Source organism: Eptatretus burgeri, chromosome 1 (genome assembly GCF_056783735.1).
Source record: "Eptatretus burgeri isolate ZD-2024b chromosome 1, Ebu_testis_v1, whole genome shotgun sequence".
Classification (NCBI taxonomy): Eukaryota; Metazoa; Chordata; class Myxini; order Myxiniformes; family Myxinidae; genus Eptatretus; species Eptatretus burgeri.
Genome location: NC_140961.1, coordinates 75,169,830 through 75,197,816, shown reverse-complemented (window position 1 = coordinate 75,197,816; position 27,987 = coordinate 75,169,830). Strand labels below are relative to the sequence as shown.

Here is a 27,987-nt window from a genome sequence, read left to right as displayed (position 1 = left end):
AGTCCAACAAAAATTGACAGTTTAACCAAAAAGCGCGGAGCAATGTATTGCTCCTTTGTACCAGAATTTGTTATTAAATCCACTTGGTCTCGAGGTGAATCTGAGTGGTCGTGATCGCTATTGGAATTGCCATGTCTGCAAATGGACTAATCTGGTATGGGTATGGGTGTGGGTGATTAACACCCACCACAAGACCGCGTTGTGCACTCACCAGCTCTGCTCGGCTGTTAATTGGAATCGGACGCATGGTACCGATCAGCATAACGCAGTTACTGGCTTGGTTGTCCCACTCGGTACGGTATCGGGGTGGGTAAACCCGTGGTCTGGCCCGGGGCGACTGAATTAGTCGGCCGTTATGGCCGTTTTGACGCTGTTCGCCGTGATTTGTACCAGGCCACTGGGTTGACCTGACAGCTGTTCAGAATTGGTGAATAAAAAGTGTTTGATGTTGGTTTAAATAATTAGAAATCGGGACTGCAATGGACAAGAGGTAGTTTTGGAGTGTGCAGTGCATTAGAATGATTTAGTGGTTGTTGTGAGGTAGGGGGGAGGGAGTTGAGGCTCAAAGCTTTAACTGCAATTTCAGGTGCCATTTGGAAAAGTAAATATAATTTTTTGGTTATATTTACAGGGAGTTTGTTTATAAGTTTAAAGAGGTTATGTAAATCTTCTGCAGGAATTTAGTGAGGCCTCATCTTGATTATTCTGTAGTGTTGGTTGCCACATTTGAGGAAGGACATCACCATCATCAAAGGTGTTGTCCGAGTGATTCCAGGGGTAGATAGGCTAAGCTATGAGTAGTTGAGGGAGACCAGACTTTTGACGTGAAAATGGAGGCAATTAAGAGGGAATCTCTTCGAAATGTTCCATGAAATGAAGGGTATCGATTAAATGTATGCAAGAATGTTTTTCTTTGTTTTACCAGGATGCACAGGAACAGGATTCTGGGGCAAAGCTTGAGGTTGAAACATAGAGAAGACAAAAGTGGAGCAGATAGATTTGAAATAGAATTGGATAGGTACCTTGAAGCAATGAGGGTAGAGGGTACATGAATAAATACAGGCTGTGATTGGATCGATGTGATGTTTGTTTTTCTTTGCATGATGTGCTGATGGACATTAACATATTGTGATCTATATAGATGTGGCTTTTGTTCATTTTTATTCTGTTGTCTGTGTTAACTCAACGCCCCACCCCACCCCCTCCCTCCGCCACCATCACCACCAAAAAAGAATCTTAATTAAATGATTACAAAGATATAAACAATCGCCTTCCTTCTACCTGGCTTTTTCTCTCCTGCCCCTCCCTCACTCTCATCACTATATGCCACACAAGTTAGAGAGCACTACTTAGTATCAAAATTGCTGCGAGGTGAATTAACACAGGTGAGATGGGCTAAATGGCCTTTCCCCGTACTTCATTAACCGTGTAACTGTGTAAAAGAACAAGGTAAAGAGAAAATCTGCAACGCCTGTCAACTGACACCACAATGGCCAGCATTCCAAACCCAACTTCCTTGCATGATGTAAAAATAAACTACTGCTAATGGTGTGGTTGCTGCCACACACAGTCAGGAACTTTAAGAATAGTTGTTTTTTAATAATGGAGGGTTTTTTTATTTTATTTTTTAAACATGTTTGTTGTGGCTCTGCAGGAACCTCCTTGTGACATTGCAACAGTAAGCAAGAAGTCAGTACCATGTGTGTCTTCTCACCAGTACGATAAGAGTCTCAGGTAAGAACTTTATTCATTTATCTTATGAGTCAAATCTAGTTTTTTTTCATTGCATTTTAATTGTTTCTCATCATGTGTCATTAAAATCATTGGATCATTGCCATGAATCTGTCATACACTAATTGCATAATGCTCAACATTCAGTAGCTGCATTTGTTCTTATTGTGGGAGCATTCAAATGTTTGTGGCTTTTTTTTTTAATTCTCCTTATAAAGTATTACGATGTAGTTTTAATGCTGAACTTGCACTTGTGGGAGACAAGACAGACAACATAGTCAAGGATTGGGGAGGGTGGGACTGTCAAAAGCTTCTGCTATCTTTGCACGTAATAAATTGATGGTTCCTAACATTGAACAGGATAATGCATTTAATGATTTAGATATTTTCTTTCCATTGTTAGTCTGAACACATTTTCTTTTCATGCACTCTTTAGAGAAAGAAGTGCAAGCTGCAATCAAAATGACCCTCGTATGCAATCCGATTTGCGATATCACCAATTAAATCAGTTATACAAACAGAGAGACATTGCAGATAAACTCTGTCCGGATAAACGAGGACATCAAAACCTTACCATTCACAAGGGGGATACGCCTCTCATCTTCGAACGTGTTCGCCTGGATAACGCTCGACCGGCGTCTGATCGACTGTGGGGCTGCAGGTCTGCAGAAAGCCTCATTGAAGCCACGAGTGGTCCAGTGAGACAAAACTCTTTTGCACTTTCAGGTTCCATTAAAAGCCAGACAATAACTACAGAAGGAAGTGTTGCTGCAGAAGACACACTATTTCCTCAATACCATCATAATAAGACGCTGAAGTGTGAACACTCAAATACTCCATGTACGACTAACCCAACACTGTGCTCAACCTCCAAAAGTCCAACACAAAATGACAGTGTAACCGAAAAGCATGCAGCAATTTCAAGCCCTCAACTCCAGTCTCTGAAAAATACACAACAGCCTGTGTTTTTAGCAGCAACAGCAAGTTTAGAAATACCTCAAAGAAACCTTCAGGCTGTGCCTTACACAACCACATCCAGGACTCAGACTGACTCGCAAAACAATTTAAGTGTTTCTGTTGGCCCTACCCAACCTCCAAGGAGTTCAAAGGTATTGAGCCTGCATTCCTGTTCGTCGCGAGAGGATGATGATGTTTTTATGGATGAACCGGCATCTTCTATTGCTCTTCCAGATTGTCTACCTGCCAGGTAATATTAGTGTTGACACAACACCTCCATACATAAACACAAATGGTAAAATCGGTTAAATTAATTTATTTCTAAAATCGGTGAATCTTACTTTCACTTCGGAAAATTTCCTTTGAAAAATGGGTGGATCAAAAATTTTGAACATTGAAAACAAACAACACTTGTGATGGATTTTGATAAAGTTGTATATTCTTCCATATAATGCAATTCACATGAAAGATCACTCTCAAATGTGTTGCCTAATACCCCATTTACGGAAAAAGTGTTTCACATGAGAGTTATGCTATTAGTTGGAAATCTTTTGTTTTTTTTCAGAGGAGGTTTAAGTTTGTCCAAGTTGACGTCTGCCTTATTCTCGGTGACCTCAAAATGGCAGTGAATTTCTGCCAAAATGCTGCTATTGCTTCTTTTTATTTTTATTTTTATTATTATTTTTTCTGATACAAAATCCAGGCTCATGGAAAGGTGAGGTGACTAAAGTTACAAGGCAACACGCTGATAGGGCAGTGAGGCAACACATATGTCGACGCAACTAGCAATGGGATGGATGAACAGGAGTTGAGAGTAGATGGAAGTAAAGGGCTACTTGCAAGTAGGCAGAGAAGTGGAAACTATTTTGCTTGAATTGTTTTGATGTTATGAAAAATTATCACAAACTATGTCGGGGGAAAAAAATGTTCAATCACCCATGTCATTCATCGACATTGTAGATGCTGGAAAGCTGTCTGTCTCGCACTGCCGGACCCCAACCATGTTTGTCCCTTGACTCCACCCACCATGGCACCCAGACAAAATGATATGGCTGCCATCTTAGCCTGTAGGCCTCTGCTGATTATACACCGCCCGGGTTTGTTGCATCAGATTTCCATTGGCTTTGTTTGGGTCGAGTGTTACTCACAAATGAGAGACCCCGAAAAATCCAATTGATCTCGAATAAAAATTATTGGTAAGGTTTAATCAAGCCGGCCAGCACGCACGGGATGCACCTCCATTAAAAAATAATAGCGTTACGTAATTTTTGGACGACCCCATATTGGGGATAAACAGTCCGTGACCGTGTGACAAATATGCTCGTTCTGATATAACCGTGGTGGAGGGTGACATAGATGAGAGGTGTCGAGTTAGTCTTTTAATAGTGCATTAAATGTTTCCCAATCGTGCTGTTCATCTTTGAAGAGTGCTTTAAATGCGTGTTTCCCAATCAGCCCGTTACCAGATTTTGTCACAGGTTGTGACCACAGCACGGTCATTCTTTTTAAGAACTGTTCACCAACACATTGAATCTCTGCCTGCTCAAAAAATGAATCAGCCTAGATTAAAAGTGTGTGTGTGTGTGTTTCTGTGTTTGCATCTCATATTTTTTGACTCCTGATAGTGTGCAGAAACAGAGTTTGAGAATTCATCACTTTATCTCACACAAAGCATTGTGTTGTTAATATTCATAGTTGTTTGCTTCAACTTGCAGGGAAGACAACTTTGGAAAAGAAATGGAGATTAAGGGGAACAAAGCAGAAGCTTTACCAAAGAATGTAGGAGGGGAAATTCTTGATCGCAATCAATCGTCACCTTTGAACACAAGACATGACACAGCACTCATTTCTGAATCGTCAATGCAAAGTGGGCAAGGTAAGGTGAACAAATCAAGATCAATTTTGATATCCAAATTAAGCCAACAAATTTACTGTTACAGAATGTCTAAGTTTTAATGCCATTTTAAAAGGATAAGTAATAATGATATGTTAAGAATTAAGTGGCTGTTTTCTTCTTGGCTGTTTAAAGAACCTTTCAGTTTTTTCAAAATGTATTTTAAAAATTTTTTATTTTTAAAATTTTTAAACCATCGTGTCGGGCCTTACATCAATCATTGGATCAGAAGGGCCTTAAGAGTCCAACGATAACAACAACCTACCTGTAAGTGAGAAGTTTGACAGTTTGCTTTATGCATGCACTTTCATTGTAACATCTTTGGTAATTCACTACGTGAAATAATCCTCTGTAAAACCTTTACAAACAAACACGTCCATCACCAAAACGGCATTAAAACCAAACATTCGCGAAACCAAACATCACAAAACTGCAGTGCACAAATCTACTTATTTCTGGGTAACAGATGAAATGGTCATATTGATCACTTGACTGTCTGGGTTGCTGAATAGGTTTCACAACTGGGGATGAGTGTCCATCCTCTTTATGGTCAAATTTTTGCACCCCTCCCCTCTCGAGGGTGGTTTAACTTTTTCCATTCCTTGAACTGTTTTGACCCCCAATCATGCTTCAATATTAATGCCCTCGTTTTGTTTCATCTTCAAAGGTGAATACCTTAAGTGGTATGCCATCATCTAATTGGCATTATTTATGTAAAATACAAGTAACAACAAGCCTTGAAATCACCATTGCCATGCCCCATTACTTACCCACTTCCACCTTCACATATTCCCATTTACTATCAGTACCGGTCTCTAATTTTCTTATCAAACAGCTAACCTGCCCCCTTGGTATTAGCTTTTATATCCTAACCATGAACCTCCATATCTGTTATCTTCTCAAAACGAAATTCTGAAAATCCAAGTACACCAAACTACCCAGCAATTTTCTGCCCAGCTAGCTTGTAGTCTTTTTTTTTATTTTTTATTTTGAATCAACCTCCAATAAGTTGTACATTATGTACTTTTCATAAATCCATTCTGACTATCCCTAATAAGGAGAATCATATTTTTGGACTTTTCAGCTCAAGTATAGTTCTCCAAATAAACAACTTGAATTTGTAAAATGTTTTCACAAATGATATGCAAGTGTCTCACTCTGGAAGATAATTTAAGCAAAACTATAGAGTTCATAGAACACCTTACCCCACACCGTCATGAGATAAATATAATAATAATAATAACAATGATATACCGAGGAAATAATGCAATGACATACAAAAAAAGACATGGGCGGGGTCGACGAGTGGCAAATTTGATTGGTCGTGATGACGTAAAATGCTATAATATTTTTTTCCAAGCACTGCTAAATGGAAGTGTTTTGAAAGTGGCAAAAAGGCGACTTGTGTTCCACATTGATCAAGTATATAATTCAATTAAAATAAAAAAAGAGACTTTAAAAGTCGTAGAAAAAAAATTCCGAGTTTACGCTGTTGATGCAGTGTCTGATACACCACCTTATTGACCACGTTACATTTGAGTTCTCCGTGCCTGTTGTTTATCCTTCATGATGTCCTCAAAACAGTAAGTTTACTGTTTGGAATGATTTTCAATTTTGTTTGACTACCACACAGGCAGCTAGAATGAAACAATTATCCCACTCCTCTCTGTTCATGCACGATCGGGACGAATTCAGAGCCAAAGTACCGCTAAACTACTGGTTCATTTTCCAATTTGTGTTCAATAATATAACATTCAATTGGAGTTTAGTAGTTCCTCAGTGTTAAACTGATGTCTGAAGACAGGACAGACAGCCAGAAGTGAACCAATTGCTTTACCCCACTTTTCGCTTCACATGGTGTAAATAGTCATGTTGTTGAACTTTTTTTTTTCTTCCTCGTTCTCTTTCTGACCTTATTCCTCCTCATTTAACCTCTTCTTTGCATTCTTCATGCATTGCAATCTCGAAATAATTAACTTGGACAGAGTTGCGACCTGACTCCTAATATGTAATCAAACACATTATCCTCTCAAAGGTTATTGTTGAGACAAGCGTTCGATACACATTGGGATCAGGATGGGTTATCTTTCAAAAATTTTGACCGTTATGCTCTTGGACTGACCCACCAATATCTACAAAGAAATTCTGCCATGATCTCATCTTAGATTACTGGTCTCCAGGTATTAAAACTGGGTAGAGTTGGTGATTTTTTTTGGTGAGAACACTATTAGTGTCATCCCAAAAGTTGTGAATTCAAATGCAGCTGAGGCTGCAGTGTTTTTATAATAATAATTTTTTGTATGCATCATCAAGGCTTGTGGAAGAGCTAGTATTGGGACACTGAACGGATCAGGATGCAACAGGACACAAGGAACAGCAGAGATAGGGAGGGAAACACCAACAGCACAGTTGAAGGCCAACATTGAGGGAGGCAGACAAACAATGGGTGGAGGGAGGAATGGAGGGCAGGAAAGGATGCATGGGGGTGGACTAGATGGATGCAGAAGGACACATTCACAAGAGAAATTTGGAAGGAGGTGGGGTTGGTGCTGGTTGGGGTTAAAGAGGGTTTAAAAAAGATCCTGGTTTTGGATTTATTTTTTTTTGCATACCTTGTCGAGGCTTGTATGAGAGCTAACACACAATGCACAGCAAGGGGGGCATGAGACAAGAGGGGCGGGAGTGGGAAGGACAAAACAGTGTGGAACAGAGACATTAGGAGATCTGTGGAAGGGAGAGAGATGGGGATGGGGAACATGGGGAATACAAGATGAACATTACAGGGACTTTCAGGAAGGAAAGCAGGGAATTTGAAGGAGGTGGGCTTGGGGTGGATTAACGGGGGTAGAAAAGATCCAGGATTTGGATGGGGAATGATAAGAGGTGGTGGTGAACAGCTGTTTTGAAGGCCTGGAGGGAAGAATGGGATTGAATAGAGTGAGGGAGTTTATTCCAAAGGCGGGGAAAAAGAAGAATGAAAGAGTGATTTTGGTAGTTTTACCAGAAGGGGGTTGTTGGTGGACTTTGAGCGCCCTGCGGAAATGTGGTGGGGACAAATCGCAGAGAGAACAGGGGGGGGCAAGACTGGAGAGGAGACGGTAGAAGACAAAATGACCACCAACTTACCTGTGGTGAGAGAGTGAGAGGCCCAAGAACTCAGCCTCATTGCGGGAGATGCCAATGATCCAAAATGCCTTGGTTTCCACAACATGAATCCGAGAAAGATGGGAGGCAGGCGCACTAGCCCAGAGGGGAGAGCAGTACTCAAAAGATTGGGGATGATTGAGAGCTTTCTTGAAGGCCTAGAGTGCAGAATGACATTGTAGAGGATGTGGAAGTTGGTTCCATAGTGTACCATGGGCAGAAAGAAGTGTAGGATAATTGAAGACCAGATGGGATGAATCTGTGCATATGAGAGCAGGTTTTTGTCAAATAATTCCAAAGTTATAAGACCTGCTGCAGATCGATTGAAGAGTATGTTAAAGTTTGTTCCACAGTTGGGGGAAAAAAGAGGAAAATGAGTGGAGGTAAGTAGTGATCCTGGATTTAGGTCGCTTCACCAGAAGAGGGTTGATGGTCAACCATATGAACCCCACAGAAGCCTTGGGGGGGCGGGGGGGTCAGAGCATGGAAAGAGCAAAGGGTTCAAGATCAGAAAGAAGGTGGTAGAAGCCAGAGAGGACCATCAACCTGTCTGCGATGGGGAAGGCAGAGGCCCATAGACTCAACTTCATCATTAGAGATTCCAATAATTTTAAAAGCCTTGCTTTCCATGGCATCAAGCTGATCAAGATATGAGGCATGGGTTGCGAGCCCAAAGAGGAGAGCAGTACTCTCCCCTTTTGAAAAGCTCTGGATGAAAGCCTTGTAGGTGGATAGGAGATCAGGTGTGGCACGGAAGGACTTTGTACGACGGAGGATGCCCAGTCGGTGGCTGGCTTTAGATGCCAACTTTGAAATGTGGTTTCCCCAAGAAAGATTATGACTGATAGTGAGACCCAGAAGTTTGAATGACTGAACTTTCTCAAGAGGATTGTGAAGAAAAATTGTTAATTGTTAAGAAAAAAAAAACCTTCAAAAATCTTTCATAGAAAAATTTGAACCTGGTGTTGGTTTAGCGTTTAGGGTGGTGGCTTGGGATCCTCGAGTCCTGAGTACAAGGCCTGTTTTCCGCTGAATTAACACCAGGGGTTGACTCAGCCTGTCATCCTTCCAAGGTCGGTGAAATGAGTACAAGTGTAGCAGCCAAAAGACTGCACACGAAGGGAAGGGGTATTGACGGATTTATTAAATTTGGTATTGGTGTGGCGCAGGCATGATGGGCCGAATGGCCTCCTCCTGCACATAAAAATTCCTTGTTTAGTAGATAGGAGGGTTTACCAGATGGTTCTTTTGGAGAGGGATAGTGAGAGTGAGATTGTTAGGATTGAAAAATATATTCCAAGTGATTGACCAGATTGTGATTTATTATTTTTTTCGATGGCTTTAGAGAGCGAAAAGGCTGCAGCCTGCCTGTCTGAAGAATAAGTGATGTCATGACAGAAGGTGGAGTCGATAGCAAATAAAGAGGATTTTCAGATTGTCAGAGAGATCATTGATGAAGATCAGGAATAGTACTGGGCCCATAACATTGCCTTGGGGCACTCCAGCCTTAACAGGGAGAGGAAATTAAAGGACTCTGTTGAGTGCCATATGTTGGCTAGGAGAGTAGAAAAAAATCAGTGAGCCATGTGTGGAGGTGACCTTGGATGCCAAGGGAGAGAGTTTGGAGGGTAAATCATGATTCCAAAATGGATCAAAAGTTTGAGATTTGTCCAAAGATGGCCCTGATCTCATGTATGACATTGACAGCCTCCATCGATTGTTGGGTGAGTAGAAGCAGCATGTCCAAGGTGGAGTGACCTTATCTGAGATGAGGTTGTTGGTGAAAAGGAAAGATTTCATATCAACTGTGATGATTGATTCCGTGACCTTGCTGAAGATTGGAAGTAAGCTAAGAGTTCTGCAGTTAAGGGAATCGGTTTTTGCACCTTTTTCCCCCTCGCTGAAGGATTCTGAGAGGGGTATTGCATTTGGGTCCATCCGTTTGTCTGTCTGTCTGTCTGTCTGTTTGTTCGTTTGTCCGCACAGAACTTTCGTGTTTTTCTCCGCAACTGCTTGTCGGATTGAGACAATTTTCACTATCGGTGGGACAACTCATGCAGAATGTTTTAAAGATAATTATGATGTCACAAGTCACGTGGTGTGGCAGCCATATTGGAAAAACGGAAAAACTTTGGACCTCTGTATCTCTGAAACCACACCAAGGAAAAAATTGAAACTTGGCACATAGCAAGTGCTCCTCATGGGGAATGTGATTTTTTTTAATGACATCATCGGTGCCCTCGTTGTGATGTCATAATTTCATATGTAGAGCGCCACATTCAATCAGTAGGAAAAATTTTGAGGGTCATCCAGGGATAAAATGGTCCACAGAAAAAAAATATATATCATGATGTCGTTGGTCACATGATTCGGCAGCCATATATATATATATTTTTTTTTTTTGTTTTTAAACCTTCAAAAATCTTCTCTGAAGTGGCTGAACAGATCAATACGAAACTTTACATGTGTGTGCCTGTCTATGAGGAACAAAAGGTTCACACATATGATGCCATTGGTCACATGGTTTGGCAGAAATATTGGATTTACTCTAAAAGCTATTAAAAAAATATAGACCACTCAAAATAAGTCCTGGCAAGGGTTTGCATTCTCTGAGTGCTCTTTTTCTTGTAATGTAATGCAGTGATATTGGCTGATTTCCAAGCAGATGGAAGATAACCTCGCACTTGACATGGTGAAAAGGGCTGAGACAGGATGTGCAAGAGCAGCAGAGCAGGTTTTTAGGACACGTGAGCTGAAGCTGTCCAGTTGCAGGTTGGGTACGACAAGGAAGGATGGGTACCGAGAGTGAGGGGTTGGCGCCACAAGATTTGGAAACGAAAACAATTCAGGCATTCAGCCTTCTCACAAACTGAGTCAACTGTGGTGCCATTTTAAGGAAGGGAAGGGATGGAAGGGGAGCATACTCCCGAGACAGACTTTATAAGGCACCACCAGGTTTTAGAGGAGGGAGACTGGTTTGAAAGTTCATTCATTAGGTTGGACGGATGTTGTTTTCGAGCTCTCCTGAGGACTTTTCCAACACTTGTTGCAGATTTTTGGAATGCACTGAGATTGCCTTTGGTTGGATTAGCCTTCCATGTAGTGAAGGGAAGTTGTTTCAGAGGAACTGCTTCACCACAAGATTCTGTGTACCATGGGTGGGGAAAAGGATAGGATAATTGAAGATGAGATGGGATGAATCTGTGCATAAGAGAGAACAGGTTTCTGTGGAAGAATTCCAAGGCTGAGTTAACATCAGGGGCAGTATATATTGGGAGACCAATCCCAGAGAGAGATTTCTGCTTGCAGTCCTTGTCAATCTGCTTGAGTGAAATGCTCAACTTGCCGGCGTTGAGGCAGCTCTCTGAGAATAGCCAGAGAGATGTTGATTCTCACGAGCATATGATCAGACGAACCAATTGGGGCAGAGGAAGAGCAGACATTTGCTGGAAAGTTAGTTCTTACAAAGTCCAAAAGGGAGTATTTGCTACTGGGTTGGAAAGTTCACAGATGGAGTCACAGAAATCCTTTTTTGAAGTGCCATGGCTGGTGAGAGAGGTACCAACACCCAGCCAAGTTGCTTGATGCAAAGCTTCAGAGTCATGGTTGTTTTGGAACTGCCTCATCAGTCATCATTATTGGATTGTCGGTAAAATCTCAGCTGGTTTTTTTACTACCTTCAGAATTAGGTACAGCCTGTGCTGCATCCAGCTGCTCTGGTCGAGGTGATGCTAGTCCATTCATTATGGTTTATTCTTATTCCTTTCTCTTTCTTGGACATTATTGTGATTTGCCAAGGGCCCACTCTTCTCCTGTTCTTTCTTCTTAAAATAACTTGTTTATTCATTTTTAGTCCTATTATTTGTGTTTTTGATGATCAGGATGCATTAAAAAAAAAACTCAGGTGTTGGAATTGGAAAGTAACATGGATGCATTAGTAAAAAATCAATTTGCGTATGCTTTGCTTGGTTTTCTTTCAGAACATAAATTGATACAAGGCCAGAGTGATCATTCGGCACAGGATGTTTTCATGTTGGATTTGTTAATAAAGTTGACAGCTGCTGATGACTCCTTCACTGAGCTCCTAGAGAATGAGAAGAGTATGATTGGAATTTTGGAAATGGCTGCAGAAATCTTTCCTGATTACAATGAATTTTGTTCTCTGAGCATGGACAGTCTTCCAAAGGGAAGGTGAGTAGATTTTACTGATGTATAGCCTGCCCCCATATTTTGAACTTTTACCTGAGCCAGTGACCACACCTCATAAGTTTTCTGAAAATCTAAGCAAACAAAGTCTGCTACACTACCCAGCAACTTTTTGCCCAGTTTCCTGATGTCTTCAAAAAAAGTCCAATAAGTTGTACATTATGTACTTTTCATAAACCCTTGCTGACCATCTCTCAAAAGGACAATCATAATTTTCTGATTTTCAACTCATGTGTAGTTTCCCCAAACACTGTAAACAACTTGACTTTGCAAAATCTTTTCACGTGTGATATGAGTATCTCACTCTCCAAGATAATTTAATAACGTTGAATTCACTGGAAAAGCCATGGTAAAACCATAGTTTTGCTCTTTGTACAATCCTGTGCAACTGCCCTTCACAGGGCAGCTCACCAGATGACGGGATTGGGGAAAAGCCTTTGGGGCCCCCAATCTTTGATGATAGGAGGGAAACCACGGGGTAACCTTCCCGGGTCAGATTGCGGTAGTGTGTGTCGGGGTGGTGTTGAGGTGTCGTCCACCAGATGGCAGTCTCCTTGGGTTAACGTGAGGCTGTTCCTTTGGGTGGGTGCCTGAAATTTTCTTTCCCTAAGAGAGGATAATCACCTGTCTCTGTTATCATCTGAGCTCAAGCGTTTGGACATCGGTATTGCAACACTCACTGAGGTTCGGAGACCGGATTGCAGCGAGATCATGGCGGGTGGTTACACCTACTATTGGTCTGGTTGCTCTCATGGTTACCATAGCCTAGTGTTGGCTTAGTGGTTAGGGTGGTGGCTTGGGATCCTCGGGGTCCTGAGTTAGAGCCCCGCTTTCCACTGAATTAACATCAGGGGGTTGACTCAGCCTGTCATCCTTCCGAGGTCGGCGAAATGAGCACCAGTCTACTGGTAATTATCCCTGCGTGTCAAAGACGACTAAAGGGTTGGCGTCAGGAAGGGAATCCGGCCGTAAAAAAACATTTCCACAACAAAGGGTACCATGATTGGAGCCCACAAAAAGCTGACCCCTGCTCAGGGAAAAAGGCTTTAAAATAGTGTGGTAATGGCTCTGATGGTTACCATGCCCAAGGCGTTGCTGCAGCTGTGTCCAACAAGCTGACTCCAATGATAATTTAGGTAACACCTGTCAACGAGCGAATTATGAGACGAAGGATTCGTCACTCCTTGGGTGTCATTTCCCTGGTCTCTGTATATGCTCCGACTGAGGCGAGTGATCTCACCGTGAAGGACGCATTCTATGCCACGCTCGAGTCTGTGGTTGATCAATGCCCCAGACGAGATACTCTTCTAGTCTTGGGGGATATCAGTGCATCGACTGGAACTGATAGGGATGGTTAGGCGACATGCGTTGGTCCCCATGGGTCTGGAACTCTGAACCAGAATAGCATTAAGTTCCTTGACTTTGCAAGAAGTCATGGATATAGGGTGGCTGGTTCAAGGATTCAGTGCCCACAGGCTCATCACTGGACTTGGTATTCCAATGCTGGTGGTGTGGCAAAGGAGATTGACCATGTGCTCGTTGATGGTCGCTGGAGGATGATCCAGAACTGCAGGGTCCACTGGAGTGCTCAGTTCCTCAATACTGACCACTGGCTTGTAGCATCTCTGAAGTTGCTGCTTAAATCCAGGAGAATGGCACCATCGCAGCCTAGGCTGGATGTTGGCAAGCTCAAGGATGAGAGGGCAGCTGAGGAATTTACGAACAGGCTGAGTGGATATTTGGGGGGTCTGGGTGCTTTGGGAGATCCTGAAGAGTTGTGGAGTGCCTTCAAGACCACCGTCCTTGATTGTGCCGGAGGATGTCTTTGAATTAACCTCGGACGAAGAAGAATTTTGTCTCTCAAGGGACACTGGATACCATTGACCAGAGTCGCAGGGCCAGGCTGAATGACAGAGCTGAGCTGTTCAGGGAGCTGAGGTGTAAAACTGTACATGCGCTAAGGGTGGACAAGGAGGAATATGTGCGAGGAATCTGTGAGGGGTAGAGCATCACCTGTGGCCAAGTGATTCTTGTCCTGCTTGCAGGGGAATTCGCGCATTGTGTTCCTCCAAGCCCGTCCCTCGGGGTACTGCAGTTAGAGCAGAGGGTGGGGTCTCTTGACTGAGGAGTCTGGATTGAAAGCCCGCTGGGCCAGTTACTTTGAGCGGCTGCACCAGGCTGATCCACCAGCTGTCGAGTTGGATGTCAGGGGTGTTACAATCCCGATTGCTGACCCTCCAATCAACTGTGGTCCACCTTTGTTTGTGGAAACACAGGCTGCGGTGAACCGGTTGAAATGTGGTAAAAGTCCTGGGATCTGTTTCATCTATGCTGAACTTCTCAAAGCTGGGGGAAACGCTGTACTCATGTCATTGCATGCAGTTGTGAGCTCTGCCTGGAACACAGGCGCCATCCCAACTGACTGGAAGAGGGGCCTTGTTGTCCCTCTCTGGAAAGGGAAGGGTGATCGCCAAAACTACAACTACCGAGGGGTGACGCTGCTCTCAGTGCTGGGCCAGGTCTTTGCTCGGATAATTCTTGATAGGGTTCGCCACTCTCTGCTTGAGCACCAGCGTCCAGAGCAGTCAGGCTTTACACCAAAAAGGTCAACGATTGACCGTATCCTTGCTCTTCGGGTCCTCACCAAACACAGACGAGAGTTATGGCAGGGGCTGCTTGCAGCCTATGTTTGTCTCTGCAAAGCATTTGATTCAGTGAATCGGGATGCCTTCTGGATGATTCTTGGTCTTCGTGGGGTGCCACCAAAACTGATCAATCTGATGTCTGAACGATACTCTGGTACTGAGAGTGATGTGAAATGTGCTGATACCATCTCTGACTTATTTCCAGTTGTTACTGGAGTTCGTCAGGGGTGTAAACTGGCCCCCTCACTTTTCAGCACTTGTATGGACGAGATTCTGTTGATGATGTCGGAGAGATTAAGTTGCCCTGCATCGTTTGGGAATGTCAAGATCTCTGACCTTGATTTTGCAGATTGGATATCCTTTTGGGGGCCCCCAAGATGCTGAATGAGGAGTCGGAGTCACTGGGGTTATGCATTTCTTGGGTCAAAACTAAGATCCAGGCTTTCAATGACATCTTGGATCCTGCTATCCTGTCTGTACCTGTTTTTGGCGAGGATGTTGCGGTCACGGAGAGATTCACTTCGCTTGGCAGTGACATTCATGTCTCTGCTGGAATGGATTCACTGGATCATGGAGTGTGGCGCTGCCGGTACCTGTGCGGGAGGACGAAAGTCCAAGTCTTCAGATCCTTGTTGCTTCCAGTCTTGCTCTATGGATGTGAGACTTTGACTCGAACCAGGGATCTAAGATGGAGACTTAATTCCTTTGGTTTCCTTCTCTCTTCGGAGAATCCTTGGCTATCGTTGGTCGTACTTTGTGTCCAACGAGTGGTTGCTGAGAGAGACTCAAATGAGATTTGTTACTTACATAATTCGTGAGCGTCAGCTGTGGCTGTATGGACATGTGGCTCGTTTTCCTGACGCTGATCCTGCTCACCAGATTCTCTCAGCGAGGGAGCCTCGTGAGTGAAGGAGGCCAATATGCCAACCGCGTGTCTCGTGGTTGCAGCAGGTTGATCAGCATCTCAAGGAGATGGGTATGGGCCAGGCATCTGCCTGGGGGATGGCCAGACGGAGGCCCCTGGAGTACCGGCGGAAAGTGGATGCAGCAACGCGTGCTCTGGCGCAAGCTCCCATACCTGACCTAACCTGACCTGACTTTCCTGTTTGTATCGTCACAGTTGTGTAATATTCTTCTTCCTTCTTTACCTCTGTCTAAACTGTGAACGAGAATGATTGCAAAAATATACGCTGCTCTCTGATGATGATCTAATTTTTAGCTCACCCAGAACGTAGTTCCGTTTTTATTTTTATTTTTGATTATTTTGATGAAACTTCACCACAACTTTTATCACCCGTACCTAAGTTTGTTCATTGCATTTTAAAAATTGGGCCCTAAGATGGTTTACAGGAGAAGGGAGTTCCCCCGCCCCCCCCCTCAAAAAAAATTAGGGATTTGCTTTCTTCTCGGAAACTCCACAAATTTCGATGAAACTTGACCACAACCTTCATCACCTGTGATGTATCAAAGTTTCTTCAAGGCATTACAAAGAAGAAAAATCACGCATTTCTCTGGGATTATACAAATAAATCGACTCCTCCCAAGCTCTTCCAGCCAAAGAAGCCACATGACGCAACCAAGAAAGCCTACCGAGGTAAATTCGGCCGTTTCAAACCCTTCCCAAAGTTCTTCCACAGCTGTAAAGACATTCACGAATAGTACACACATGAATATCCCAATGCAACACACCCCCTCAGCTTCCAGACCGGTTTCATCGCTTTTTGGCAAATGGTCAGTGACAGCGCAGACAGCAATGCATACGAATGAGGCTCCTTGCCACCTGCGTTTAATTGATTAGGTGAGAGCTGATTGATTATTCCCTCCATTCACAGGTGAGAGATGTGGGTGGGTCTTTCTTTATTATTTATATATTGACTGCTTTCGACATTTGCACATGGTACATGCTTGGGAGCCTCATTGGTATGCATTGCTGTCTGCGCTGTCGCTAACGATTTGCCTCTCTCTATCGAGTGCAGCCTGTGGCTGCTGGTTGCATCATTGGTTGGGATGCGGCAATGCCGCTGATGTAGTGTCCCCCTTCCCAGTACATTGGTACTCATTTTGCCGACCTCGGAAGAATGACAGGCTGAGTCAACCTTCTGGTGTATATTAATTCAGCGGCCAACGGGGCTTGAACTCGGGACCCTAAGATCTCAAGCCGCCACCCTAACCACTAAGCCAACACCAGACGATTCGTCATTAAGCGATTAAACCGGTCCGGTAGCTAAGGGGGTGTGTAGCATTGGGATTCTTACGTGTGTACGATTTGTGAATGGCTTTGCAGCTCTTGAGGAACTCTGGGAAGGGTTTGAAACAGCAAAGGGCTGCAATGCCCTTTGAGGTAAACGACGTTACCTTGTATTGCCTTTCATGGTTGCTTTATGCAGCTTTCTTTGGCAAGAAGAGCTTGGGAGGAGTCTTTATGAATGTAATCCTTGCCACCTGGGTTTAATTGATTCGGTGAAAGCTAATTGGTTATGCCCTACATTCACAGGTGAGAGGTGTGAGAGGTGTGAGTGAGTCTCTGTTTTTCATATATGTAATTATAAATAAGCAGGCAAACAAACATAATATGTATATGTTGGAAAATCACACACACACACACACACACACACACACACACACACACACACACACACTCACACACACACACACACACACACACACACACACACACTCACACTCACACTCACACTCACACTCACACTCACACTCACACACACACACCAGGAATCGAACCCAGATACTCTGGTGAACCAAACCAGTGCTCTGCTATCTGGGTCACCCACAGGCTAAGCACACACTTCTCCCATATATACAGGTGCCACTCTCTTTCCGGGACACTCACTGCCAACCATAGGAACAGCAACGGCCTGTCCACAAGAGGGATTCCCCCCCCCCCATGGGGAAACTATTCCATGACCGCTATTACTCACCACAGGGGGGGGTGGGCGTAGTAATACAATTATAAATGAACAGGCAAACAAACATAAACATAATATCTATATGTGGGAAAATTACGTGCCCAGACCAGGAATCTAACCCAGGTCCTCTGGTGAACTGGACCAGTGCTCTGCCGGCTGAACTATCTGTCCACGAAAGAATGGCATCTATGTGGGAGAATTGTTTGTTTAACCTGTAGGTCACCCAAATAGCTCATATGGCAGAGCACTTATATGGTTCACCAGAGGACCTGGGTTTGATTCCTGGTCTGGGCACGTAATTTTCCCACATATTACATGAGTTATTCCATGGGGATTGGGGGGGGGGGCTGTGAGTTCACCCGAATTTCCCTGCCAACCGAGAGGTAAACGACGTCACAAAACGGCGTTGCTGGTACGCAGGCTGCCCCGAGAAGTTACGTCACTTCCCCCAAAGTCTCCAGTTTTGTCAGAAGTCGAGTATTATGTTTTTGGGTATCTCTGCATGTGTGTGCATGACTTATGTCAGATCTTTCATGATCCGTAGACCCTGGAAAAAATAGAAGAAATTAGTTGATGCTGTTAGATTATTCATACCTGCACTCGTACAACATGTTCTACACAGAGCGTCGGTCAAGCCAAAGCAGTTTCTTGGCTCGGATTGCAATTCTGGATGGGTCTCTACTCTGATGCAGGGTACTCTACTGAGGAAGCAGAAATTTGGAATTGAACCTTGGTATCGACGATGACCCACCTACTCTTCGCAAAGAAAACCGTGGGATTTTTAACATCCACCAATTAATATTAGCAGAGAGGATATCCAGTTTAACGTCCATCCGAGGGATGCCACACACATTGATGAATTGTCCTGCCAATGAAACACCAGGGTGACAGTTTAGAGCTGGGCCAAGATTCAAACTCTGGCTAAACAGCTCAGCTGGCGAGTGTGTATACCTCTGGGCGCTATCCTACCAGCCTTGTCAGATTGGTTTCTTGGAAATCTTCAATCGATGTATCCATCTATTCACCACTTGTAAGATAGATATGTGAAAAGCCTTTGCTCTATCTGTGGAGAGGTTTTATGGAGAGAAAATAAGAGAAATTATCAATTATGTCAATACATGACTGTTGCAAATGAATGAACTTTGGAAATAATGCCATGTGCCCAATGCTTACAATTTCTGATGAATGACTGCTGGTGTGTTCCAGCATAATGCAGTCCTACAAAATTGCCAATGATCATGCTTCACAGGATGATTCCAACAAAGAAACTACTGAAAACCTCACATCTGTAAAGGTGCAGTCGCACATCCAAGAATGCAATTGCTGCAATTATGCTCTTTTTTGTCACCGTACTAACTTATGTGTTTTTGTCTTTATACTTTGCATTACATAATGTATTTTAATTGAGTAATTAGATTAAGATTTTGATTAAGAGGCAAATTTATTCACCACATTTGCAGAGAGAACTTATCTCCAATCTGACGACACATGTGAAACACCTACAAGGCCACAAGAGTCAGCTGCAAGCCCAAGCAACTGAAGCATGCATGCTTGGGGAGACTTTAGAAAAGGCAGTACATCAAAACTGTAGGTAGGTTTCTCACCAAGATTCCATGCAAGAAACATTTTGTTCAATGCACTTACATTTGTATGCAGAACTCGAACAGCCCAAAATGTTTTGCAACAAAAAAAAATGATGGAAAAGAACACTGGAGGTGAGGGTTGCGTTGTAGTTTCTATTCCATTCCAAACTCGGTAGACATTCCTCAGTTGTGAGCATATTGCCAACTAAGCTGTGCTGCTGCCTCTACTATATCTAACCTCCACATTCTTTATTAAATTGTTGGTACCATTTGATGAAACAAAACACTACAATTTACATACATTTGTGCAGCATTATGTTACTTTGCTGCAAACTCATCCAAAACATTGATAATCTCCCTGACCACTTCAGGTCGACTGACTTTGAGAAATACAAGCAGTTGATGAAAGACCTTGACATGGTGGTGAACCTGCTGCTTTCCATATGTGGACGCTTGGCACGTGTTGAAAGTGCCATTAGCTGTCTGCCAAAATCAACTGAGCCAAGTCAAAAGGTAAACTCAGTTATAATATGTGTTCCCTTTTATGACTCGGTGTTGTTTTTGTTTTACACAGTTGGCCTTGTTTTGCCATACCCATGTAAACATCATAAAAGCAAGATTACCCCCCCCCCACCCCACCCCCAGTTACAAGCACAGCTGAAATAGAGGTTTTTCTTCAAAGCAGAAGAAATTATTATCAAATGAAAAAAATTATGTAACTGAAAGTTATTAGGTTAGCCCTTTGCTGTTTCGACCCCTACCCTGGTTAATCTACAGCTTTAGACATTCATCAGAAGTACATACATGAGAATCCCAATGCTGCAAACCCCTCATCCATCGCACTGGTTTCATCAGTTTTTGCTGAATTGTCAGCAACAATGTCAACAAACACGCACCACCAAGGTTCCCAAGCTTGTATCACATGCAACGCCAATTTCAGTTAACATAACTAATAAGACCCAAACACGTCTCTCACCCATAATTGGAGGAAATAACCAATCAGCTCTTACCTAATCAATTACACCAGGTGGCTAGGATTATAAATAAAAGAACCCCCATGCTCTTCTAGCCAAAGAAAACTGCATAAATCAACCAAGAAAAGCCACACAAGGTAACCCCTTTTTAGCTCGCCTGTTCGAAGAACAGAGAGCTATAGCGAGCGTCAGCGTGAGCGTGAAAATGTTAAAGTTTTTGGTGCAAATTATTTCCTTTCTAATGTTTTTATCTACCACACTATTTTTTTGCTGATTACAATATACAAACACATATATTGCTTTAAAATTATTTGGATCAGACTTCATGGCAATGCTTTATAAAAAATATTATTGGACTAGTCTTTTAAAAACGATAAATGTATAAACAGGTGAGCATTGGGTGGCTTTTACGCCAACTCTCTGGTTTAATATTGTTGTGGCACCGGGGTCACGGGGATAAAATGAGGGTGGGGCTGTCCCTGGTTCGGGGACCACACTCAGTGCAGAGCGTTGGTGCTGCCTTGGCAGTCTCCTTGGCTATTGGATGCAATCCTGGACGGGTCGCACTCCGCCACAGGATACCAGCAAGCTGGCACTCATTTTGCCAACCTCGGAAGTTTGACAGGCCGAGTTAACCCCACATGGTATTAATTTAACAGCTGAGCGGGATTTGAACTCAGGGCCCGAGGATCCCAAGCCCACCAACCTAACCAGTAAGCCAACACGAGGCAAAGATAATGAATGCCCTTATTTAATTATATCCTTCATCAGGCACATCCTTGGCTCGGTTGCTCTCAATGCGTTCTCAAGGTGCATCCTGGGTTACCTTGCTGGGGGCTGAAGCCACCATGTTTATTGTCCTGCTGAACCATGCCTTGATTTGGAACAGGCTGCAGTGATTTCTTAATGATAGGTTTTTTTTTCCACTTTTCTCACTCATATTATTTAATGCCTGATCATATCTACGAATCGCTGGATATATTGCAATGCTTATAAACGCCCGGACACACCAGCGTTTGTGGCTTTATTTCATGTCCGCATATGCCATAACCTCGAAATTCTCTTTAACTAAGCCGAATTACAAAATAGAAGCTCCAGAATTGAACTCGGCAGCAGGTCCGACTGCTCAAAAACGTGTTCATTTGACCAATTCAGACATATTTTATATTTTGGCTATCTCAAGGAGGTGTGTGCTTAATATGATTGTTCGGTGATTGCTTATTGCGTGCCAAGCGAGCCGTTTCTTATCAACCATTTTGTTGGAGTGCTTAAACCACTTGGTGAGCGCTCTACAATATTTGCACTGTCACTGAATACTGTATATCGATCGATTTGAACAATGTTCAGGAACCACTAGCCTGCAATGGACCCACGTTTAACACAAAAAAAATGAAGTGTTTCGGTAACATCATGGCAGGATAGCCGAGAGTTACGTACGCTCGCTCTAAGCTGTCTCGTCTGGTTTTGAATCCCAACCAAGCTATAAACGGTCATCCCGGTGTTTCACAGGCAGAGTGATTCATCAATGTGTGTGCCGTTTCTTGGATGGATGTTGAACTGGGCGTCACATCTGCTGTAATCCCGCCCCCCCCTCCCCGCCTTCAGCACTCCACTCTCCTTCCCATACCCCTCCCTATCTCTCTCCCTCTCCCTCTCTCCCTTTCCTACCCCTCTCTCCCTTTCCTACCCCTCTCCCTCTCCGACGCCTCTCCCTCTCCGACGCCTCTCCCTCTCCGACGCCTCTCCCTCTCCGACGCCTCTCCCTCTCCGACGCCTCTCCCTCTCTGATGCCTCTCCCTCTCTGATGCCTCTCCCTCTCTGATGCCTCTCCCTCTCTGATGCCTCTCCCTCTCTGATGCCTCTCCCTCTCCGACGCCTCTCCCTCTCCCTCTCTGCCCCCTCTCCCTATCATCTCCGACACCTCTCCCTCTCTCCGACCACTGACCCCTCTCCTCCTTTTCCCTCTCCTGACCCCTCTCCCTCTCCCTCTCCGACGCCTATCCCTCTCCCTCTCAGACGCCTATCCCTCTCCCTCTCAGACGCCTCTCCCTCTCCCTCTCAGACGCCTCTCCCTCTCCCTCTCAGATGTCTCTCCCTCTCCCTCTCAGACGCCTCTCCCTCTCCCTCTCCGACGCCTCTCCCTCTCCCTCTCCGACGCCTCTCCCTCTCCCTCTCCGACGCCTCTCCCTCTCCCTCTCCGACGCCTCTCCCTCTCCCTCTCCGACGCTTCTCCCTCTCCCTCTGCGACGCTTCTCCCTCTCCCTCTGCGACGGTTCTCCCTCTCCCTCTGCGACGCTTCTCCCTCTCCCTCTGCGACGCCTCTCCCTCTCCCTCTGCGACGCTTCTCCCTCTCCCTCTGCGACGCTTCTCCCTCTCCCTCTGCGACGCTTCTCCCTCTCCCTCTGCGACGCTTCTCCCTCTCCCTCTGCGACGCTTCTACCTCTCCCTCTCCGACGCCTCTCCCTCTCGCTCTCCGACGCCTCTCCCTCTCCCTCTTTGACGCCTCTCCCTCTCCCTCTCCGACTCCGCTTCCTCTCCCTCTCCGACGCCCCTCCCTCTCCGACACCTCTCCCTTCCTCTCTCCGACACCTCTCCCTCTCCCTCTGCGTCGCTTCTCCCTCTCCCTCTGCGACGCTTCTCCCTCTCCCTCTGCGACGCTTCTCCCTCTCCCTCTGCGACGCCTCTCCCTCTCCCTCTGCGACGCTTCTCCCTCTCCCTCTGCGACGCTTCTCCCTCTCCCTCTGCGACGCTTCTCCCTCTCCCTCTGCGACGCTTCTCCCTCTCCCTCTCCGACGCTTCTCCTTCTCCCTCTCCCTCTCCCTCTCTGACGCTTCTCCCTCTCCCTCTCCGACGCCTCTCCCTCTCTCTCTGCGACGCTTCTCCCTCTCCCTCTCCCTCTCCGACGCTTGTCCCTCTCGCTCTCCGACGCCTCTCCCTCTCCCTCTTTGACGCCTCTCCCTCTCCCTCTCCGACTCCGCTTCCTCTCCCTCTCCGACGCCCCTCCCTCTCCGACACCTCTCCCTTCCTCTCTCCGACACCTCTCCCTCTCCCTCTGCGACGCTTCTCCCTCTCCCTCTGCGACGCTTCTCCCTCTCCCTCTGCGACGCTTCTCCCTCTCCCTCTCCGACGCTTCTCCCTCTTCCTCTCCGACGCTTCTCCCTCTCCCTCTCCGACGCTTCTCCCTCTCCCTCTCCGACGCTTCTCCCTCCCCCTCTCCGACGCTTCTCCCTCTCCCTCTCCGACGCTTCTCCCTCTCCCTCTCCGACGCTTCTCCCTCTCCCTCTCCGACGCCTCTCCCTCTCCCTCTCCGACGCCTCTCCCTCTCCCTCTCCGACGCCTCTCCCTCTCCCTCTCCGACGCCTCTCCCTCTCCCTCTCCGACGCCTCTCCCTCTCCCTCTCCGACGCCTCTCCCTCTCCCTCTCCGACGCCTCTCCCTCTCCCTTCTCCGACGCCTCTCCCAACCCCAACCCCTTTCCCTCTTCTCTCTCCGACCCCGACCACTCTCTTGACCCCTCTCTCCCTCCTCTCTCCGACTCCGACCCCTCTCTGGACTCCTCTCTTGACCCCTCTCTTGACCCCTCTCTTGACCCCTCTCTGACCCCTCTCTCGACCCCTCTCTCTCGACCACTCTCCCCAACTTCTCTCTCGACCCCTCTCTCCGACTTCTCTCTCGACCCCTCTCTCCGACTTCTCTCTCGACCCCTCTCTCCGACTTCTCTCTCGACCCCTCTCTCCGACTTCTCTCTCGACCCCTCTCTCCGACTTCTCTCTCGACCCCTCTCTCCGACCCCTCTCCCCGACTTCTCTCTCGACCCCTCTCTCCGACTTCTCTCTCGACCCCTCTCTCTGCCTTCTCTCTCGGCCCCTCTCTCCGCCCCCTCTCTCCGACTTCTCTCTCGACCCCTCTCTTCGACTTCTCTCTCGCCTCCTCTCTCTGCCTCCTCTCTCCGACCCCTCTCTCCGGCCCCTCTCTCCGACCCCTCTCTCCGACCCCTCTCTCCGACCCCTCTCTCCGACCCCTCTCTCCGACTTTTCTCTCGACCCCTCTCTCTCTGACTCATCTCTCTCCGACCCCTCTCTCCACTTCTCTCTCGACGTCTCTCTCCACCCCTCTCTCCGACCCCTCTCTCCGACCCCTCTCTCCGACCCCTCTCTCCGACCCCTCTCTCCGACCCCTCTCTCCGACCCCTCTCTCCGACCCCTCTCTCCGACTCCTCTCTCCGACTCCTCTCTCCGACCCCTCTCTCCGACCCCTCTCTCCGACCCCTCTCTCCGACCCCTCTCTCCGACCCCTCTCTCTGACCCCACTCCCAACCCCTCTCCTTCTCCCTATCCCTCTCTCTGACCCCTGACCCCTGACCCCTCTCCTTCTCCCTATCCCTCTCTCTGACCCCGGCCCCTCTCCTTCTCCCTCACTCTCTCCAGACCCGACCCCTCTCCTCCCTCTCACTCTCTCCGCCCCACCCCCTCTCCTTTTCCCTCTCACTCTCTCCGGCCCCAACCCCTCTCCCTCTCTCCAGCCCCGACCCCTCTCCCTTTTCCTCTCTCCGATCCCGACCCCTCTCCCTCCTCCTCTCTCACTCTCTCCCTCTTCCTCTCTCTGACCCCGAATGCTCTCTCTCTCCCTCTCCGACCCTTCTACCTCTCTCTGACCCCTCTCCCTCTCCCTCTCTCTGACTCCTCTCCCTCTCCCTCCCCCTCTCTTGACCCCTCTCCCTCTTTATACTCCTCTCCCTCTTGCCCCCCCCCCTAATAGGCCTATCAGCGAAGTGACGGGTTGTATTTGCTAGTATATGCACATTCTGCCATAACCCTACATGGGGCACTACGTAATTGGCAGAGCTCCAGACTGCATACAAAATGAATGCATGGTATTATTACTTATCGAGTAGATACAACCAGTCACTTCGCTGATGGTGATATTGAGGGGGGAGGGGGGAAAGAGGGAGGGAGAGAGAGAGAGGAGTGAGGGGGTGCAGAAGGGTATAGGGGGAGCTAGGAAGGAGGGGAAGAGCGAGAAAAGGGCAGGAGTGGGGAGAGCGACGCCTCATCAAATGTTGCGAAACACTCTGGTAAGGGGGTGATTGCGAAGAGGAGGGTGGGAAACGGAGAAGTGCAGTGGGGCAATGGGTTTGGGAGGAGGTAAACGTGAGGGGAGTGGTTCTCGTCTTGTGTTTGGGAGTGGGATTTGTGGAGAAGGGCATATTCTTTCTTTAGTTCATAGAACCCCATGCCATCTTGAAAAATAGGACGTGGGAAGGGTCTTTTTCAACTCTTGCTTTGCGTTTCTGAGCACAATCTTCTTTATTTCGTTTATGGAACACCTTACCTCACGCCATCTTGTTCAACCTTTGCCTTGCTTTTCTGAGCACGATCTATACTGGCTTTGTTCGTGATCTTTGAATAACAGGTGCGATGGCGGTCAAACAGAGCAGTCCAGAGCTGAACTGCCAACTCTTGTCGGAGAAACTGACGATTTTGGAACAATCTTTGAGAAAAGGATTCATTTAAACAAACAGATCATTTTGACGAAGTTAGCTCTGTCGTTGCATCACGAGGTGCCGCCATTTTGTCTGAATCCTGCTGTTTGTCCACACTCGGAGCACATGGCAAATTTGTTTCGTCGAGATGGTATACCATTTTGTCCAAGTACTGCTAAACTGAGAGTTTTTAAAAGTGCAAACAGGGTGATTTGTGTTCTTCATTGTTCATATATATATATATATATATATATATATATATATATATATATATATATATATATATATATATATATATATATATATATACATACATATTGAAACGCAAAAGAAACTTACCACTTGTTTGAAATGTAATAAAATTGTAACAGTTCAAAATAAAACAAACCAACAATTGCTAATTGAAACATTGGCATTTTATTGATGACATGTCAAGTTTTTGACCAAGATACACCATCTCATAAGTTTGTTCTACAGTACAGAACAGCACAGGGTGCAATGCCAGTCCCCTTTCAATAGCGTGTGTGGCCACCATTGTTTTGGATACAGGCAGTACATCGTCAGCACATACTGCCTACCAGTCTTTGGATGGATTGCTGCTGGATTCTGTCCCACTCAGTCCTCAATGTCTGAAGCCATCTGACTAAGGACCATCTGCCTGTCCTGCCTTGCAGTGGTGACTCTTGGCCTCCCTGATCGAGGTCTGTCATCTGCAGAGTTGTGGAGGGTGTCTCTGTCCACCAGGGCCAATATCGTCTGGTGTGAACAGCCAAGGCGACGTGCCACCTCACGGTAACTCACTCCGCCTTGCAGTATGCCCAAGGCACACTGCCGTTGATCCCTTGACAATCGTGGCATGTTGATTGAAATGCCCATTTTGCACTGGCCTTTTTAAAGCCAATATCAAGACATCACGTGCAGCTCATTAAAATCATCCCGTACCCCTTGGCTAATCACTGACAGTCAAAACGGCTGTTCAACAGCTGTGCTATGAAGTGACCATTGAAGGTTCAAGTGATCATCTGTGACCGTTTTGTTTGACAGTGAGGACACTATTGTCCACAAATAAGTTCAGACATTTACTACACGCAGTGTTATTGTTGATATTTGAAGGTTTAAAAGGTGGTAAGTTTCTTTTGCGTTTCAATATATATATATATATATATATATATATATATTTCATTTGAGATGAAATAAAAGTTTTAAGGGTTGTACAAAAAAATATTTAATCAGAAGTTTACCACCACTGATGCACCCTCTTTTGCACCACCTTATTTAACACTTTAAATTAGTTGTTTGTGCCTGTTATTTGTCCTTTATGACGTCCCGAAAACAGTAAATTTTTTGTTTGGAATAAATTTTCAATTTTGTTTGACTGCCGGACAGACAGACTGAAGCAATTGCTTCACCACGGGTGTGCATGCGCTCCATACAATTTGCTAAATTCAGAGCCAAAGTACTGTTAAACTGCATGTTCGTGTTCTACAGTGTTCAAAATATAAAATTCAATTTAAATCAAGTAGTTCCTTGATCAAAGACTAATGCTTGCCAGACAGAGTGAACCAATTGCTTAATCTGGCTTTGCACTGCGTACATGGGGTAAAGATCCCTATGAATAGCATTTACTTGAAGCAGCTTGGATTTCTGGCAAAGCTTCCTTAAAATTTTCACTTGTGGCCAAATTGTTAGAACACCAGCAATGTATGTGATCACCAGAATTTATGTACATTTATCCAGAAACAATACTGGTAAATTAATTACTGGAATAGCTGGAGATGGTTTTGTACTTTTATCTTAACCAAGTTACCCTAACTAAAGGCCCGGTCACACCTTGACGTTTTAGCCAACGTATGCCGATTTTTGAATTTTTTTTCTAAAACGCTAGCACACGTTGCATACGTTATGGGTAAGTTTTGATAACATTGAGAGCATGCTGAAAAACACTGTCATACGTCGTTGTACGTTGGCTTTAAACGTTGTACTTTTTGGTTGTCCTCAAATTTTTTCATGCTTGAAATTTCACGACGTATGCCGGCGTATGACTCACACGTTCCGCTACGCTGGCCATAAGTTGTATGCACGGTCTGCGATCGTTGACAGACGTCAACACATGCTACTTGTAAGTTAATCATAAGTTGAGACACGCCGAGGTAATGTTTAGCGTACCCGAAACTTATTTCTAACCTATGATTAACGTGTTGTTGGCACGTTGCGCGATCGTTGCCACACATCGACAGACGTTACTTTTAAGTTACTCATAGGCTGAAAGACGTCGGTATAATGGATCGTCCTTGCGTCAGCATCCACGGCCACGGCCAGGACACTTATTTGCAGCATTCTTCAAACTTTGCTTCGGCATGACGAGGATGTTCACACTTCGATGTCTAGCTTGGCTATGATTCCAATTGTCCATCGGCAGCGTCTATTTAAAATAGTCGAGTTTGAGCG

At 45.5% G+C, this 27,987-nt stretch overlaps 1 protein-coding gene across 3 annotated transcripts in view; it reads left to right on the top strand.

Moving 5' to 3' along the window:
- The window catches only part of LOC147034769 (uncharacterized), a 101,965-nt gene that overhangs the window by 68,276 nt on the left and 5,702 nt on the right, over positions 1-27,987 (top strand). For 2 of the 3 annotated variants that reach the window (XM_085888587.1, XM_085888580.1), the window contains exons 5-11: positions 1,655-1,734; positions 2,168-2,938; positions 4,404-4,564; positions 11,707-11,917; positions 18,708-18,795; positions 18,962-19,092; positions 19,456-19,597. In XM_085888587.1, the coding sequence (XP_085744713.1) occupies positions 1,655-1,734; positions 2,168-2,938; positions 4,404-4,564; positions 11,707-11,917; positions 18,708-18,795; positions 18,962-19,092; positions 19,456-19,597 (1,584 nt within the window). Of the gene's footprint in view, positions 1-1,654; positions 1,735-2,167; positions 2,939-4,403; positions 4,565-11,706; positions 11,918-18,707; positions 18,796-18,961; positions 19,093-19,455; positions 19,598-27,987 lie in introns of those variants that run through there. The other variant, XR_015060139.1, reaches the window with a different exon arrangement.